Below are 12,996 nucleotides of genomic sequence, written 5' to 3'. Positions count from 1 at the left end.
GGAGTTGAGCAGGAGACTATGTTGATTCCAGGAGACACCAAGGGCCAGTGCTGGCTGGCATTTGTTTTCTTTATAACCACTGTACGGTGGAAATGAGAAGCAGGTCAACTATCTGCAACCTCAAACTGATGTCCAAAGAACATGGAGAGAATACAACAAAACAAGCACCTGGAGCTCTCCTTGAGCAGTAAAGCTGAGCTATTATAACAGCTCAATGGTGATTGAGATCCTTAAGCCTCATACACACGATTAGATTATCGGACGAATTTTCACTTGTTGTTTTGTTGCACGCTAGTCTCCTGTCAAAAGTGTTCTTGTACGACAGAATTTAACTTCAGAAGTGATGAAGTGTGTTGAATTGTTTTGTATGTATGTATTTCATTTACGAGCATGCATAGTCATGCTCTTACGATTTTTTTCGGACAAAAACTGTGCTAATTAAATTAAAATTGGACATTGTATTCAGGTACGATACAAATTTTTTAGCCTGCACATTTAGCTTTTGTCGTACTGAAATTTGTAATCGGCTGTCGAAAGCACTGTACTAGCGATCCGAAAATCGGCAGAACGTTTGTCGGTCGAAATTTTACTTACGATTTTCTTAACGTGTGTACGGGCCTTTACAAATATTCATACTAACTGGTTTTATTTAAGATCCGATTTTCTGCTAAGGGGAATATGCCACAAACACAACAATATTTTTGAATAGTTCAACATGTTTGTAGTTAGGACTAAGGCTTATGGCTCGTACACACTATAAGAAACTCGGGCGAGAATTTTTGTCCAAAGGGTTTTCATATACACAACTTTCGACAGCCAAGGGACAATGGATGAACGCTTGCATTCTAGAGCATAAATGCTCTATCAGCTCCAGGTACCAGGAAAATGCCTATAAACTACTTACCCATTGGTATTTCACTCCTGATAGGCTTCACAGATGGTTCCCTCAAGCCTCTAATGTGTGCTGGAGATGTGGCCAGTCTCCAGTCACGCTAGTTCACATATGGTGGGAGTGCCCACGGATTGCTGGCTTTTGAAATCAGATTTGTGATCTTATTCAAGAGATTACCGATACTTCTATAACCCTTACACCTGAGTGCTGTTTATTGCATGTGACTGATCGTCCACTTCGCTCCTATAAAAAAATCGATAGTTCGCCTTTTACTCAATGCTGATAAATCCCGGATTCCCAGACGCTGGAAGTCCTCTTCTCCCCCAACTATTAAGGAGTGGTTGCTGTCGGTGAATATCTATAACATGGAAGAGTCCATTGCAGTAGCTAATGATAGACTGCAGACTCTACATAAAATGTGGTCCGCTTGGCATATATTTTTCGATACTCCTCCTGCTATGAAAGTCTCACCGATTCCCACTGTGCATTAGATTCTACAAGTTCCTAGCTGGAGACATATGCCTTTAGTGCTTCCTTTCTGTCAAGACCTTACTAGAATGTTCATCAAAATTATTCCCCTTTAAATCCTATTTGACTTTTCAAACTGCAGCACAAATGCAATGCAGCAATGTGAAAAGTCCTGCATGGAGCATCTTTGGTGCTCCAAAAATTCACCTTCCATATAAATCAATTGAAAACGCACCCAGGGTGCATTTTTTTTTTTTTTGGTGCATTTTTGGAGTCAATAAGATGCTGGTTAAGGAGTGGGCACCCACCGGTGTCCTTAAAGTGGAGTTCCACCCATTTTTGGAACTTTAGATCTATGTAATCCCCTTTAAAACGGCTTTTACCAATGGAAACTTTTTTTTTTTTTTTTGCTATTAAATACCTTAATTTCTGCTTTATTCCTCCTCACCTCACTTCCGGGTCCGATCGGTGATGACGTCATTCGGCGATTCGCAGTGTCTGCTGGGATGTATTCTATTCCAGAAATCTCGCAGTAGCTGAGCTGTAGTGAGCCGTGCCTGCCCCGCCTTCGCCCCGCCTCCTCTCATTAAGTTGTATTGTATGAATGTATTAAGGCCATTCTGTCCCGCCTCCGCCCCGCCCCGCCTCCTCTCATTGGTTGTATTGTATGAATGTATTAAGTCCGTTCTCTGCCCCGCCTCCGCCCCGCCTCCTCTCTTTGAGTTGTATTGTATGAATACAACTCAATGAGAGGAGGCGGGCAGAGGAGGCGGGGCAGAGAACGGCCTTAATACATTCATACAATACAACCAATGAGAGGATGCGGGGCGGAGGCGGGGCAGAGAACAGCCTTAATACATTCATACAATACAACCAATGAGAGGAGGCGGGGCGGAGGCGGGGCAGGCACGACTCACTACAGCTCAGCTACTGCGAGATTTCTGGAATAGAATACATCCCAGCAGACACTGCGAATCGCCGAATGACGTCATCGTCGATCGGACCGGAAGTGAGGAGAGGAGGAATAAAGCAGAAATTAAGGTATTTACTAGAAAAAAAAAAAAGTTTCCATTGGTAAAAGCCGTTTTAAAGGGGATTACATACAGCTATGTATTCCAACCTATTAAAAATGGGTGGAACTCCGCTTTAACTAGTGAATAGCTAATTGTTAAGGAGCTGGCAGATAGCATTGGAAGTGTAATTATCACTGGTTAAGGATGCCCGCAGGTGCCAGCTACTTAACAACCAGAGCCAAGCACCCAATGGTGTCCTTAGCAACCAGCTATTCACCTCAGATGTGTTGTGCTAAATCTTAACTCAATGCATTTAAACATGCTTTTTTTTTTTTTTTTTCGTGCCTAGCACATTTTAGAAGCACTGCAGTGTGAAAGCAGCCAAAGAGGGATCCAGTTAGGCACTGCTGCATTGCATAGGGTGGTGCATCTAACACTGACAGCTCTCTGAGAGCAGAAAGATGATCTAATTATTGTGCTGCTGTTTGCGTTCAGTCACTGGCTAGGTTGAGTCCTGGCAAAGCTGTATTGTTCAGTGTAATCTGCTGAGGATTTTTAAATATGTATGTGATTGTGCGTCCTGCCTGGATTAACGATCTTTTGATAATCGAAGCAACTCCCATATAGCTCCCAAGTATCTTCATATATCTTACCTGCCTGCTACCAATATTCGTGCATGCGCAGTGTACACTCCCAGCCTATAGTCTAAGATGCCAATGGTGGTGCAATAATGCAACTGCAGCTCACATGTAAAGGAGTTAATTACCATTTCCTACCCTATGACAGAAGAAGGGAGACCCCAGGCTCAAAAGCTAAGCACAAAATTATGGTAACCACAGTGATGGAGCAGCAGCAAGGAGTGTGGACCTCTTGTTGCTGGAGGATGACAATCCCAAGATAAGCGTGTATACGCATACTTGCACATTATAGCACATGGTGCTGTGGCTAGCTCCCCTCATCCCCACTATAGAGTTTCACTTTAATGTGTGAAGGTAAAGGAAGGAGTCCAGGGCAGAAAAATGTAAGCAAATACAACAGACAGAGCAGAAACACTGTTTGATGCATTTGTACGTGAAAATTGTATGCATTTATTGTGGTTTTGTTTCAGATGGCAGTGGAGTTTCTACATGAACTGGGGGTTCCATTCTTCAAAGTTGCATCATTGGACACAAATAATCTGACCTATTTAAAAAAGGCAGCCCAGAAAGGTTGGCAGAATTTTGTTGACTTATTGCACAGAAAACTTCAATACAATCATATTTAGAGCACATTTAGGCTCCATTCACACTACCACGGCACGACTTGTGCACGACTTCAGGGGCGACCTGTGAAGTCGCGTGCAGCGCGACTTGCACGGACTTCACATAATGGAAGTCAATGCAAGTTGCCTCCAGGTCGCCCTGAAGTAGTACAGGACCCTTTTTCTAAGTCAGAGCGACTTGTGTCGCGCCTATTAGAACAGCTCCTGTACTACACTATGGGAGCGTGAGGACTGTGACTTGTCAGGCTGACAAGTCGTGGTCCAAGTCGCGGTAGTGTGAATGGGGTCTTACAGTGTTAGGGGGCATAGATAATGGACGCTTTTTATAAAAAATAACCTATTAAAACAGTTTGTGTTCTCTGTTTTTAATAAAAGAAGGGGGGGGGGGATATTTAAGTATTGTGCATGTAAAAGGTAAAAACTGAATGTTTTGCACATTTTCCCATAAATGAGCATTTTCCATTAAAACAAAGATTTTCAAAAGATTGGGAAAGATTGTATATTGAAAGTAAAAAGACAGTTCCTTGGCAAACACTAATGTCAAATACAGTGTGTTCATTTTGCAATGCTTTAGACAGATTCCCCAAAATGTGGCATCTATACTGGTAATTGTTTTCATATATATAGGGACTTTACAAGACTTAGTTACAATAATGTAAAGAAACAAAAGTATAATGATAGCCTAAGGCCCCTTTCACACAGGCTTTCCGATCCGGTCCGCCTGTCAGTTTTTCAGGGGGGCCTGATCGGATGCTCCATGCACCCCTATGGAGCAGCGGATGTCAGTGGTGACATGTCCACTGGCACCCGCTGCTATCCGGACGGATGGAAACCCTATTTTCTATCCGTCTGGAGGATCGGATGAAAACAGACAGGTGGTCCGTTTTCATCCAATCTCCCATAGAGGAGAAGCGGGGCTCTGACAGCTTTTTTTCTCTGCAAAGTAAGCAGAGACTGACATGTCATCCGCCTGCTCAGTGGGGATCGGCAGGTCAATCCCCGCTGAGTAAAACAGAGTCCATCGGGCGCACCAACTGTGTGAAAGGAGCTTAAGACTTTATAGCAGACATCTAAAACCTGTGCTATGTGGACACAAGGGTAATCTGCCTGCATCTACCTTCAACTGCCATCACCCCAATCTGTTGTATAGATTGAGGCAGTCTCTTATGTGAATGAACTTAAGCCTGGTGATTAGCAGTGGGTGTCTCATTAGCCAAAATGTAGGAGGCTACAGACATGTACAGTGGTGATCGAAAGTTTGGCCACCCCAGGTAAAAATTTGTATTAATGTGCATAAAGAAGCCAAGGAAAGATGGAAAAATCTCCAAAAGGCATCAAATTACAGATTAGACATTCTTATAATATGTCAACAAAAGTTAGATTTTATTTCCATCATTTACACTTTCAGAAAACAAAAAAAATGGCGTCTGCAAAAGTTTGGGCACCCTGCGGAGTTAATATCTTGTACTGCCCCCTTTGGCAAGTATCACAGCTTGTAAACGCTTTTTGTAGCCAGCCAAGAGTCTTTCAATTCTTGTTTGAGGTATCTTTGCCCATTCTTCCTTACAAAAGTCTTCCAGTTCTTTGAGATTTCTGGGCTGTCTGTCACGCACTACTCTTTTAAGGTCTATCCATAGATTTTCAATTATGTTGAGGTCAGGAGATTGTGAAGGCCATGGCAAAACCTTCAGTTTACGCCTCTTGATGTAATCCCCCGTGGATTTCAAGGTGTGTTTAGGATCATTATGCATTGTAGAAGCCATCCTCTCTTTAACTTCAGCTTTTCACAGATGGCATCAAGTTACCATCCAAAATTTGCTGAGATTTTATTAAATCCATTTTTCCTTCTACTCGTGAGATGTTCCCTGTGCCACTGCCTGCAATACAACCCCAAAGCATGATTAATCCACCCCCATACTTAACAGTTGGGCAGAGGTTCTTTTCATTAAATTCCGTGCCCCTTCTTCTCCAAACGTACCTTTGCTCATTCCGGCCAAAAAGTTCAATTTTAACCTCATCGGTCGACAGAACTTGTTTCCAAAATGCATCAGGCTTGTCTATATGTCCATTTGCTAAGTTAAAACGCTGATTTTTGTGGTGAGGACGTAGAAGAGGTTTTCTTCTGATGACTCTTCCATGAAGACCATATTTGTACAATTAGCTCTTTATAATGGAATAGTGTACCACAAATCCAGTGTCTGCCAGATCTTTCTGGAGGGATTATGCAGTCAAACGTGGGTTTTGAATTGTTTTTCTCACAATCCTGCGAGCTGTTCTGTCTGATATTTTTCTTGGTCTTCCAGATCTTGCTTTAACTTCCACTGTTCCTGATGACTGCCATTTCTTAATTACATTCCAAACTGAGGATATTGACATCTGAAAACGCTTTGCTATCTTCTTATAGCCTTCTCCAGCTTTGTGAGCGTCAACTATTTTCAGTTTTCTAGACAACTGCTTAGAAGATCCCATGGTGCTGATTGTTGGGGCAAGGTCAGATGAGTCTGGGCATTTAAAACCTTTGAGATTGACATCACCTGGTCTTCTCAGACGATGATTGAGAACAATCCATGACACTGGCAGGTCTCAGCCTTGCAAAGGGGGCAGTGCATGCTATAAATTCTGAAGGGTGCCCAAACCTTTGCAGACGCCACTTTTTTGTTTTCTGTCATTTTGAAAGTGTCAATGATGGAAATAAAATCTAACTTTTGTTGACATATAAGAATGTCTAATCTGTAATTTGATGCCTTTTGGAGATTTGTCCATCTTTCCTTGGCTTCTTTATGCACATTAATACAAATTTTTACCTGGGGTGCCCAAACTTTCGATCACCACTGTACATGAGTTCTTAACATCCAGGAGTACCTTGAATTTCTTTGGGCTTCTATGCAGTGTTAATTTCATAGACAAAAATATTTTCGTCACAGTTTTCTTTAGCTTCATGTTTTCAGTGACGAAAGCGAAACAAATTAGAATTGAATCAATTGACAAACTATGGTGAAAATCAATTCCCTTTTCCATTTAGTCCATTAAAATCCTGTACATTTTTCGATTAAAATCGAATGGGTTTATTTCAATTATAATGTATTATTTAAGCATTTCTAATGCAGTATTTTAGCATTTTTTATTTAAGAATTTCCGAACTCCTGGAGTAAAAATCCAATAACATGTTATTATTGTATTAAAGTTTGAACATGCGCTACACACAGATTTAGCTGCTGTGATATATTAACGTCTTTATAAAAAAAAGTTTAACAAACAAAAATACTGTTTTTTGACAAACAGAAGTGCAACTTTAGGACTGGGTTCACACTTGTGCGATGAGACATTGCATGTGATTTGCACCGCATTGCTGTGCAGATCACATGCGATGTCTGTGCGATGCAATTTCAGCCATACAAACTACATGGCTGAAATCGCATCGCATTCGCACCAAAATGGTGCAGGACCCTTTTTTGGTCTGCACACCTATGCAATCTGATTCCTGCACCATTTCACAGTTTGCACTGGGATCCTTAACAGATTTCACTGGTGTCATTAACTTTACATTGACCCCCCCCCCCCCAGCGGCTCGCAGATCTAAGTGTGAACCAGTGTGCGATTCAGATGTGATGCAGAATCGGCAGTGATCGCAGGGTTTCCCGCATCTCACCAGTGTAAACCGGCACTAAAATCTTAAAAAAAAAAAAAAAACACGAAAAATTATAAACTCTATTGACTGTAATACCAGGCAGCCAGTGGAGATGGGAAAGTAAATGGGGGTGAGGGAGTTCGCAGGGCAAAGAACTTGATGGTCTGGGGAGGCTGTTATTTTACACAGTGCTAAGCAGGGAGAGGGAGCACTCACCATGTCACATCCACACAGATGTGAATCCGACAGAGGAGTTCCTCTTCTGTAGTTTGCAGGGCATTGTTCCAGAACTTGCAAGCAGATGAAGGGATCCTGTGTCTCCCAGCCAATACAGTTTGCCAATAGTCAGGGGGCTGGTGCTTTAACAAACAGGTAGAGCTCTGAGAAGAGCAGACGTTTGTGTAGGAATTGGAGATTTTAGTTGTCTAAATACGACCAAAACAATTCAGATGACTAAAATTAAAATGGCATTTTAGTCATTTATGACTAAAGCTTAGTACACACGGGCCAAATGTCAGACGGAATCAGCCACTTCAAAAGAAACCAGCTGCCATTTGGCCCATGTACTGGAGCGGGTCCAACAAAGTTGGCCATTCAGCCGACTTATGTCAAAGGGGTATGACCGATAAAGGTCTGCCAATCAGCACTCTTAAGTGTTGTGGGGGGGGGGGGAGGCTGTCCACCCCGTAAGAACACAATAACACAGCAAGGGAGATCACTGTGCTAACATCAGATTGTTGGTACAGCGCCTCCTCCTGAGCTGTCAGATATTTTTTCATTCAGCCCTGATGGGTTGAATGCAAAAAAACTGGTAGTGTGTACCAGGCTTAAAACTAAATTAAAATTTGCCATCAATATTAACAGGGCTTTTATGTTGGATTAGGGCAGCTGGAAGTACAGTAAAGGTAAATGTGCTATTTGACAAGCTTGACATGCAAAAACATAGTACATCTGCACACAGGTCTTTGTATTCAAAGCTTTCACTTTATTGCAAATCATGGCAGTACAACAAAGTCAAGCTCCTATTTCCCATAGCAGTGTTTCAGACCATGTTTAGCCCTTTATCAAGTTAGAAGCAACTGCTTGCTTGTACTGTGTAATGCACACAAGAAAACAAATGCGAAAAATGAACTTTATTGCACTGGGTAATATGCCTTGTAAAAACCTCACTGTATATACATTTTTTTCTTTCCTGTCCTGTTTAGGTCGACCTATGGTAATTTCAAGTGGCATGCAGTCAATGGATACCATGCGCCGAGTTTATGAACTTGTAAAACCAATCAATCCAAACTTCTGTATACTCCAGTGTACTAGTGCATATCCCCTTCTTCCAGAGCATGTTAATCTACGTGTAATACAGGTGTGGGATCTTTTTCATTCTATTTCCATCTTTTGGAATCTAAAAAAGCTTTTTTATTCAGCCATGAACCAGAGCAACATTTGTGGAGACCACGGGATCTGCATTCGAAGATATTTAATGCAGCACTTGACACATACTCCACCTTACCTAAATATTTACACCATATTAGTTTCCTTATTGAATTTGTGCTTCAAACATTAAACGCCAAGCTCTTATTCATGGTTTAGTGCCGGTTCAGACTTCAGCAATGTCAGACATCGCATGTGATTCGCAGCACACTGCTCTGCAAATCACATGTGATGTTTGTGTGTTGCGAATTCAGCCATACCGATTGTATGGCTGAATTAGTATCACATTCAGACCTAAGTCACAGAGAACCCTTTTTTTTTGGTCCGCACCAGAATCGGATCACATGGGTGTTCACACCCATGCGATCTGATTCATGTCCGAATTGACAGTTCGCACTGCGATATGTCAACTGATCTGGGGGTGTCGTTAACTTTGTATTGACACCCCCAACGATTTGCATATGGCAGTGTGAACTGCCTGCGAGTCGAGTGTGATGTGGGAACCCACAGTGGATTTGCAGGGTTCCCACATCGCATATGTGTGATCCGGCACTTACACAGAGCATCAGAAATTAATTCAGATGTTACTTGGCCTATTTCAGGATAAGTCTGCTCAAAACTTAAACAAAATGTTGCGTCGGCTGTGGCTGACTCAATAGGGGGTTATTTGGAGAAAAGCAAAGGCAGGCTGACTTATGGGTGGTGTAAAATAAGCCAAGATGTGTTACGACTATTCGACCCACTGGCTTGCTATGAAAGTTTCCGGTGGGCGCTCCCTAAAGTTTGATGAAGTTAGCTTGTGATGTGTAGGTATTTGGTAATCAGACCAGTATAAATCAGTATTCAACCTTTTCAGGCTCGGTTCACATATATGCGATGCGGGAAGGCTGCGAATTTGCAGCCTGTTCCCGCATCGCACACGCACCTTCGGCAGTTCACACTGCCATATGCGATACGCTGGGGTTGTCAATGTAATCTTAATGACACCCCCAGTTTGATCGCATATCGCAGTGCGATCGTGCAGCTCGCACAGGATCGGATCGCACAAGTGTGAACCGCTGTGCGATCCGATCCTGATGCGGCTAGAAAAAAGGGTCCTGTGCGTGTTTGGTGCGGCTGCGGTGCGAATTTAGCCATACAAACTGTATGGCTAAACTCGCACCGCACAGCCGATCGCATGTAATGTCGGAGCAGTGCGCTCCGATATTACATGCGAACCCCGCACACGCACAAGTGTGAACCGGGGCTCAAAGCCAAGACCCCAAAGCTGGAAAAAAAAAAAAAACAGGACCCATGTATGTTGTATTTATATTTTAAAATGAAATGGTACTCCAATGTTTGACTAGCCAGTCTTGTGTCTTAGGCGTGTTACGTTACTGAGGTACACAAGGTGTACATGGCACTCTATTCTCCCCGCACTGCTGCCGCTCTCTCTGCTACTTTTTAACTGGTAACTCATGCCAGGTCCTACTGTGTATTACAGATCTAGCCACTGCTGTCAAAAATGAACCTTTTGATCAGTGTTTGTAAACACTGTACTGTAGTGTGATTCAGAGCAAGTTCACACCAGAACACTGTGCAGGAAAGGAGGGTTATGTGTAAGATATCTACACAGTGTTCAAAATGCACTGCATTTGCTATCTGCTGTGGGTGCCAATACATTGCAAATGCACTGCAAACGCAGTATGTTTGCGCACACCAGATTGCATGGTACCGCAGTGCCATGCAATTTGATATGCTGTGTTTTCAAAACTAGTGCATGAACTACTTTTTGTGCATTCCATTCCTATTTCAACTCATTCAGATGAAAGGGCTGAAAATTGCACTTTTATTTGCAAATATTGCAATGTGTTGTACTAGTAACATAATTTTAGCATCTTTAAAATGGGTCAGATTATGAAATAACATTTTTTTTCTCAAAGTAGAAATGCCTCTTGGATGCATTTACTATAAAATATTTTTTTGTAAAACAATATTATCAAAAGACTGCCTTATTTGTTCTGAAGAAAGTTTTTATGTATTACTTTGATCTTACGTTATCACTGAATAAACCAGCCTATGCAGAAATGTAACTAATACTCTGGTTAATTTGAAATTAATAATGGAGGGCCTGTATTTCATGCAATGAGAACTAAGTATATGATTAGTAAAAAAATATAAATGGTGGCTTTAAAGAAAAATGTATTTTTTTAACAAATGTTAAAATGTCGTTATTTTAGATATGTGCGGTTCTGTGGCACTACAGCACTGCCTAATATAAAAACACATGGCAAAATAATCTTTCATACTGCTTGGAGCCACAACCCATAGGTTGTGCACCCCAGTGCTGGTATGACCCTAATACTGTAATTATAATATGCAGAGTTTCTTATGGCACACACTTTAAAGACTGCTTGTTTTTACTTTTTTTAGGGATACCAGAAAGCCTTCCCAGATATCCCTATTGGATACTCCGGTCATGAAACTGGTATTGCCATTACAGTTGCAGCTGTTGCCATGGGTGCCAAAGTAGTTGAACGCCATGTAACTTTAGATAAGACCTGGAAAGGAAATGACCATCAGGATTCATTGGAACCAAGTGAACTGGCTGAGCTGGTCAGATCTATCCGGACTGTGGAGAAAGCCATGGGTTCTATTGAAAAACGTCTTTTGCCTTGTGAAATAACTTGTCGCGACAAGGTAATGTTAATAGTCTCAATAGCTTATCTGAAGTGTGCGTGCCTGTATATGTATTTATGTGTGTGTGTGTATATATATATATATATATATATACAGTGGGTACGGAAAGTATTCAGACCCCCTTAAATTTTTCACTCTTTGTTATATTGCAGCCATTTGCTAAAATCATTTAAGTTCATTCTTCTTCCTCATGAATGTACACATAGCACCCCATACTGACAGAAAAACACAGAATTGTTGACATTGTTGCAGATTTATTAAAAAAGAAAAACTGAAATATCACATGGTCCTAAGTATTCAGACCCTTTGCTCAGTATTTAGTAGAAGCCCCCTTTTGATCTAATACAGCCAGGAGTCTTTTTGGGAAAGATGCAACAAGTCTTTCACACCTGGATTTGGGGATCCTCTGCCATTCCTCCTTGCAGATCCTCTCCAGTTCTGTCAGGTTGGATGGTAAACGTTGGTGGACAGCCATTTTTAGGTCTCTCCAGAGATGCTCAATTGGGTTTAAGTCAGGGCTCTGGCTGGGCCATTCAAGAACGGTCACGGAGTTGTTGTGAAGCCACTCCTTTGTTATTTTAGCTGTGTGCTTAGGGTCATTGTCTTGCTGGAAGGTAAACCTTCGGCCCAGTCTGAGGTCCAGAGCACTCTGGAGAAGGTTTTTGTCCAAGATATCTCTGTACTTGGCCGCATTCATCTTTCCCTCGATTGCAACCAGTCGTCCTGTCCCTGCAGCTGAAAAACACCCCCACAGCATGATGCTGCCACCACCATGCTTCACTGTTGGGACTGTATTGGACAGGTGATGAGCAGTGCCTGGTTTTCTCCACACATACCGCTTAGAATTAAGGCCAAAAAGTTCTATTTTGGTCTCATCAGACCAGAGAATCTTATTTCTCACCATCTTGGAGTCCTTCAGGTGTTTTTTAGCAAACTCCATGCAGGCTTTCATGTGTCTTACACTGAGGAGAGGCTTCCGTCGGGCCACTCTGCCATAAAGCCCCTACTGGTGGAGGGCTGCAGTGATGGTTGACTTTCTACAACTTTCTCCCATCTCCTGACTGCATCTCTGGAGCTCAGCCACAGTGATCTTTGGGTTCTTCTTTACCTCTCTCACCAAGGCTCTTCTCCCCCGATAGCTCAGTTTGGCCGGACGGCCAGCTCTAGGAAGGGCTCTGGTCCTCCCAAACGTCTTCCATTTGAGGATTATGGAGGCCACTGTGCTCTTAGGAACCTTAAGTGCAGCAGAAATCTTTTTGTAACCTTGGCCAGATCTGTGCCTTGCCACAATTCTGTCTCTGAGCTCTTCAGGCAGTTCCTTTTGATCTCATGATTCTTATTTGCTCTGACATGCATTGTGATCTGGAAGGTCTTATATAGACAGGTGTGTGGCTTTCCTAATCAATTCCAATCAGTATAATCAAACACAGCTGGACTCAAATGAAGGTGTAGAACCATCTCAAGGATGATCAGAAGAAATGGAAAGCACCTGAGTTAAATATATGAGTGTCACAGCAAAGGGTCTGAATACTTAGGACCATGTGATATTTCAGTTTTTCTGTTTTAATAAATCTGCAACAATGTCAACAATTCTGTGTTTTTCTGTCAGTATGGGGTGCTATGTGTA

The 12,996-nt window shown here is 42.2% G+C and overlaps 1 protein-coding gene across 1 annotated transcript in view; it reads left to right on the top strand.

Annotated features, from left to right (window-relative positions):
* The window catches only part of LOC309544947 (N-acetylneuraminate-9-phosphate synthase-like), a 76,680-nt gene that overhangs the window by 51,278 nt on the left and 12,406 nt on the right, over positions 1 to 12,996 (top strand). The window contains exons 3-5 of the mRNA XM_082243951.1: positions 3,482 to 3,581; positions 8,468 to 8,622; positions 11,103 to 11,369. Of these exons, the coding sequence (XP_082100077.1) occupies positions 3,482 to 3,581; positions 8,468 to 8,622; positions 11,103 to 11,369 (522 nt within the window). The remainder of the gene's footprint in view (positions 1 to 3,481; positions 3,582 to 8,467; positions 8,623 to 11,102; positions 11,370 to 12,996) is intronic.

This window comes from Pelophylax lessonae (assembly GCF_965119305.1).
Source record: "Pelophylax lessonae genome assembly, chromosome: 1".
In the NCBI taxonomy this organism is placed as follows: domain Eukaryota; kingdom Metazoa; phylum Chordata; class Amphibia; order Anura; family Ranidae; genus Pelophylax; species Pelophylax lessonae.
This window is presented reverse-complemented; position numbering and strand designations above follow the sequence as displayed.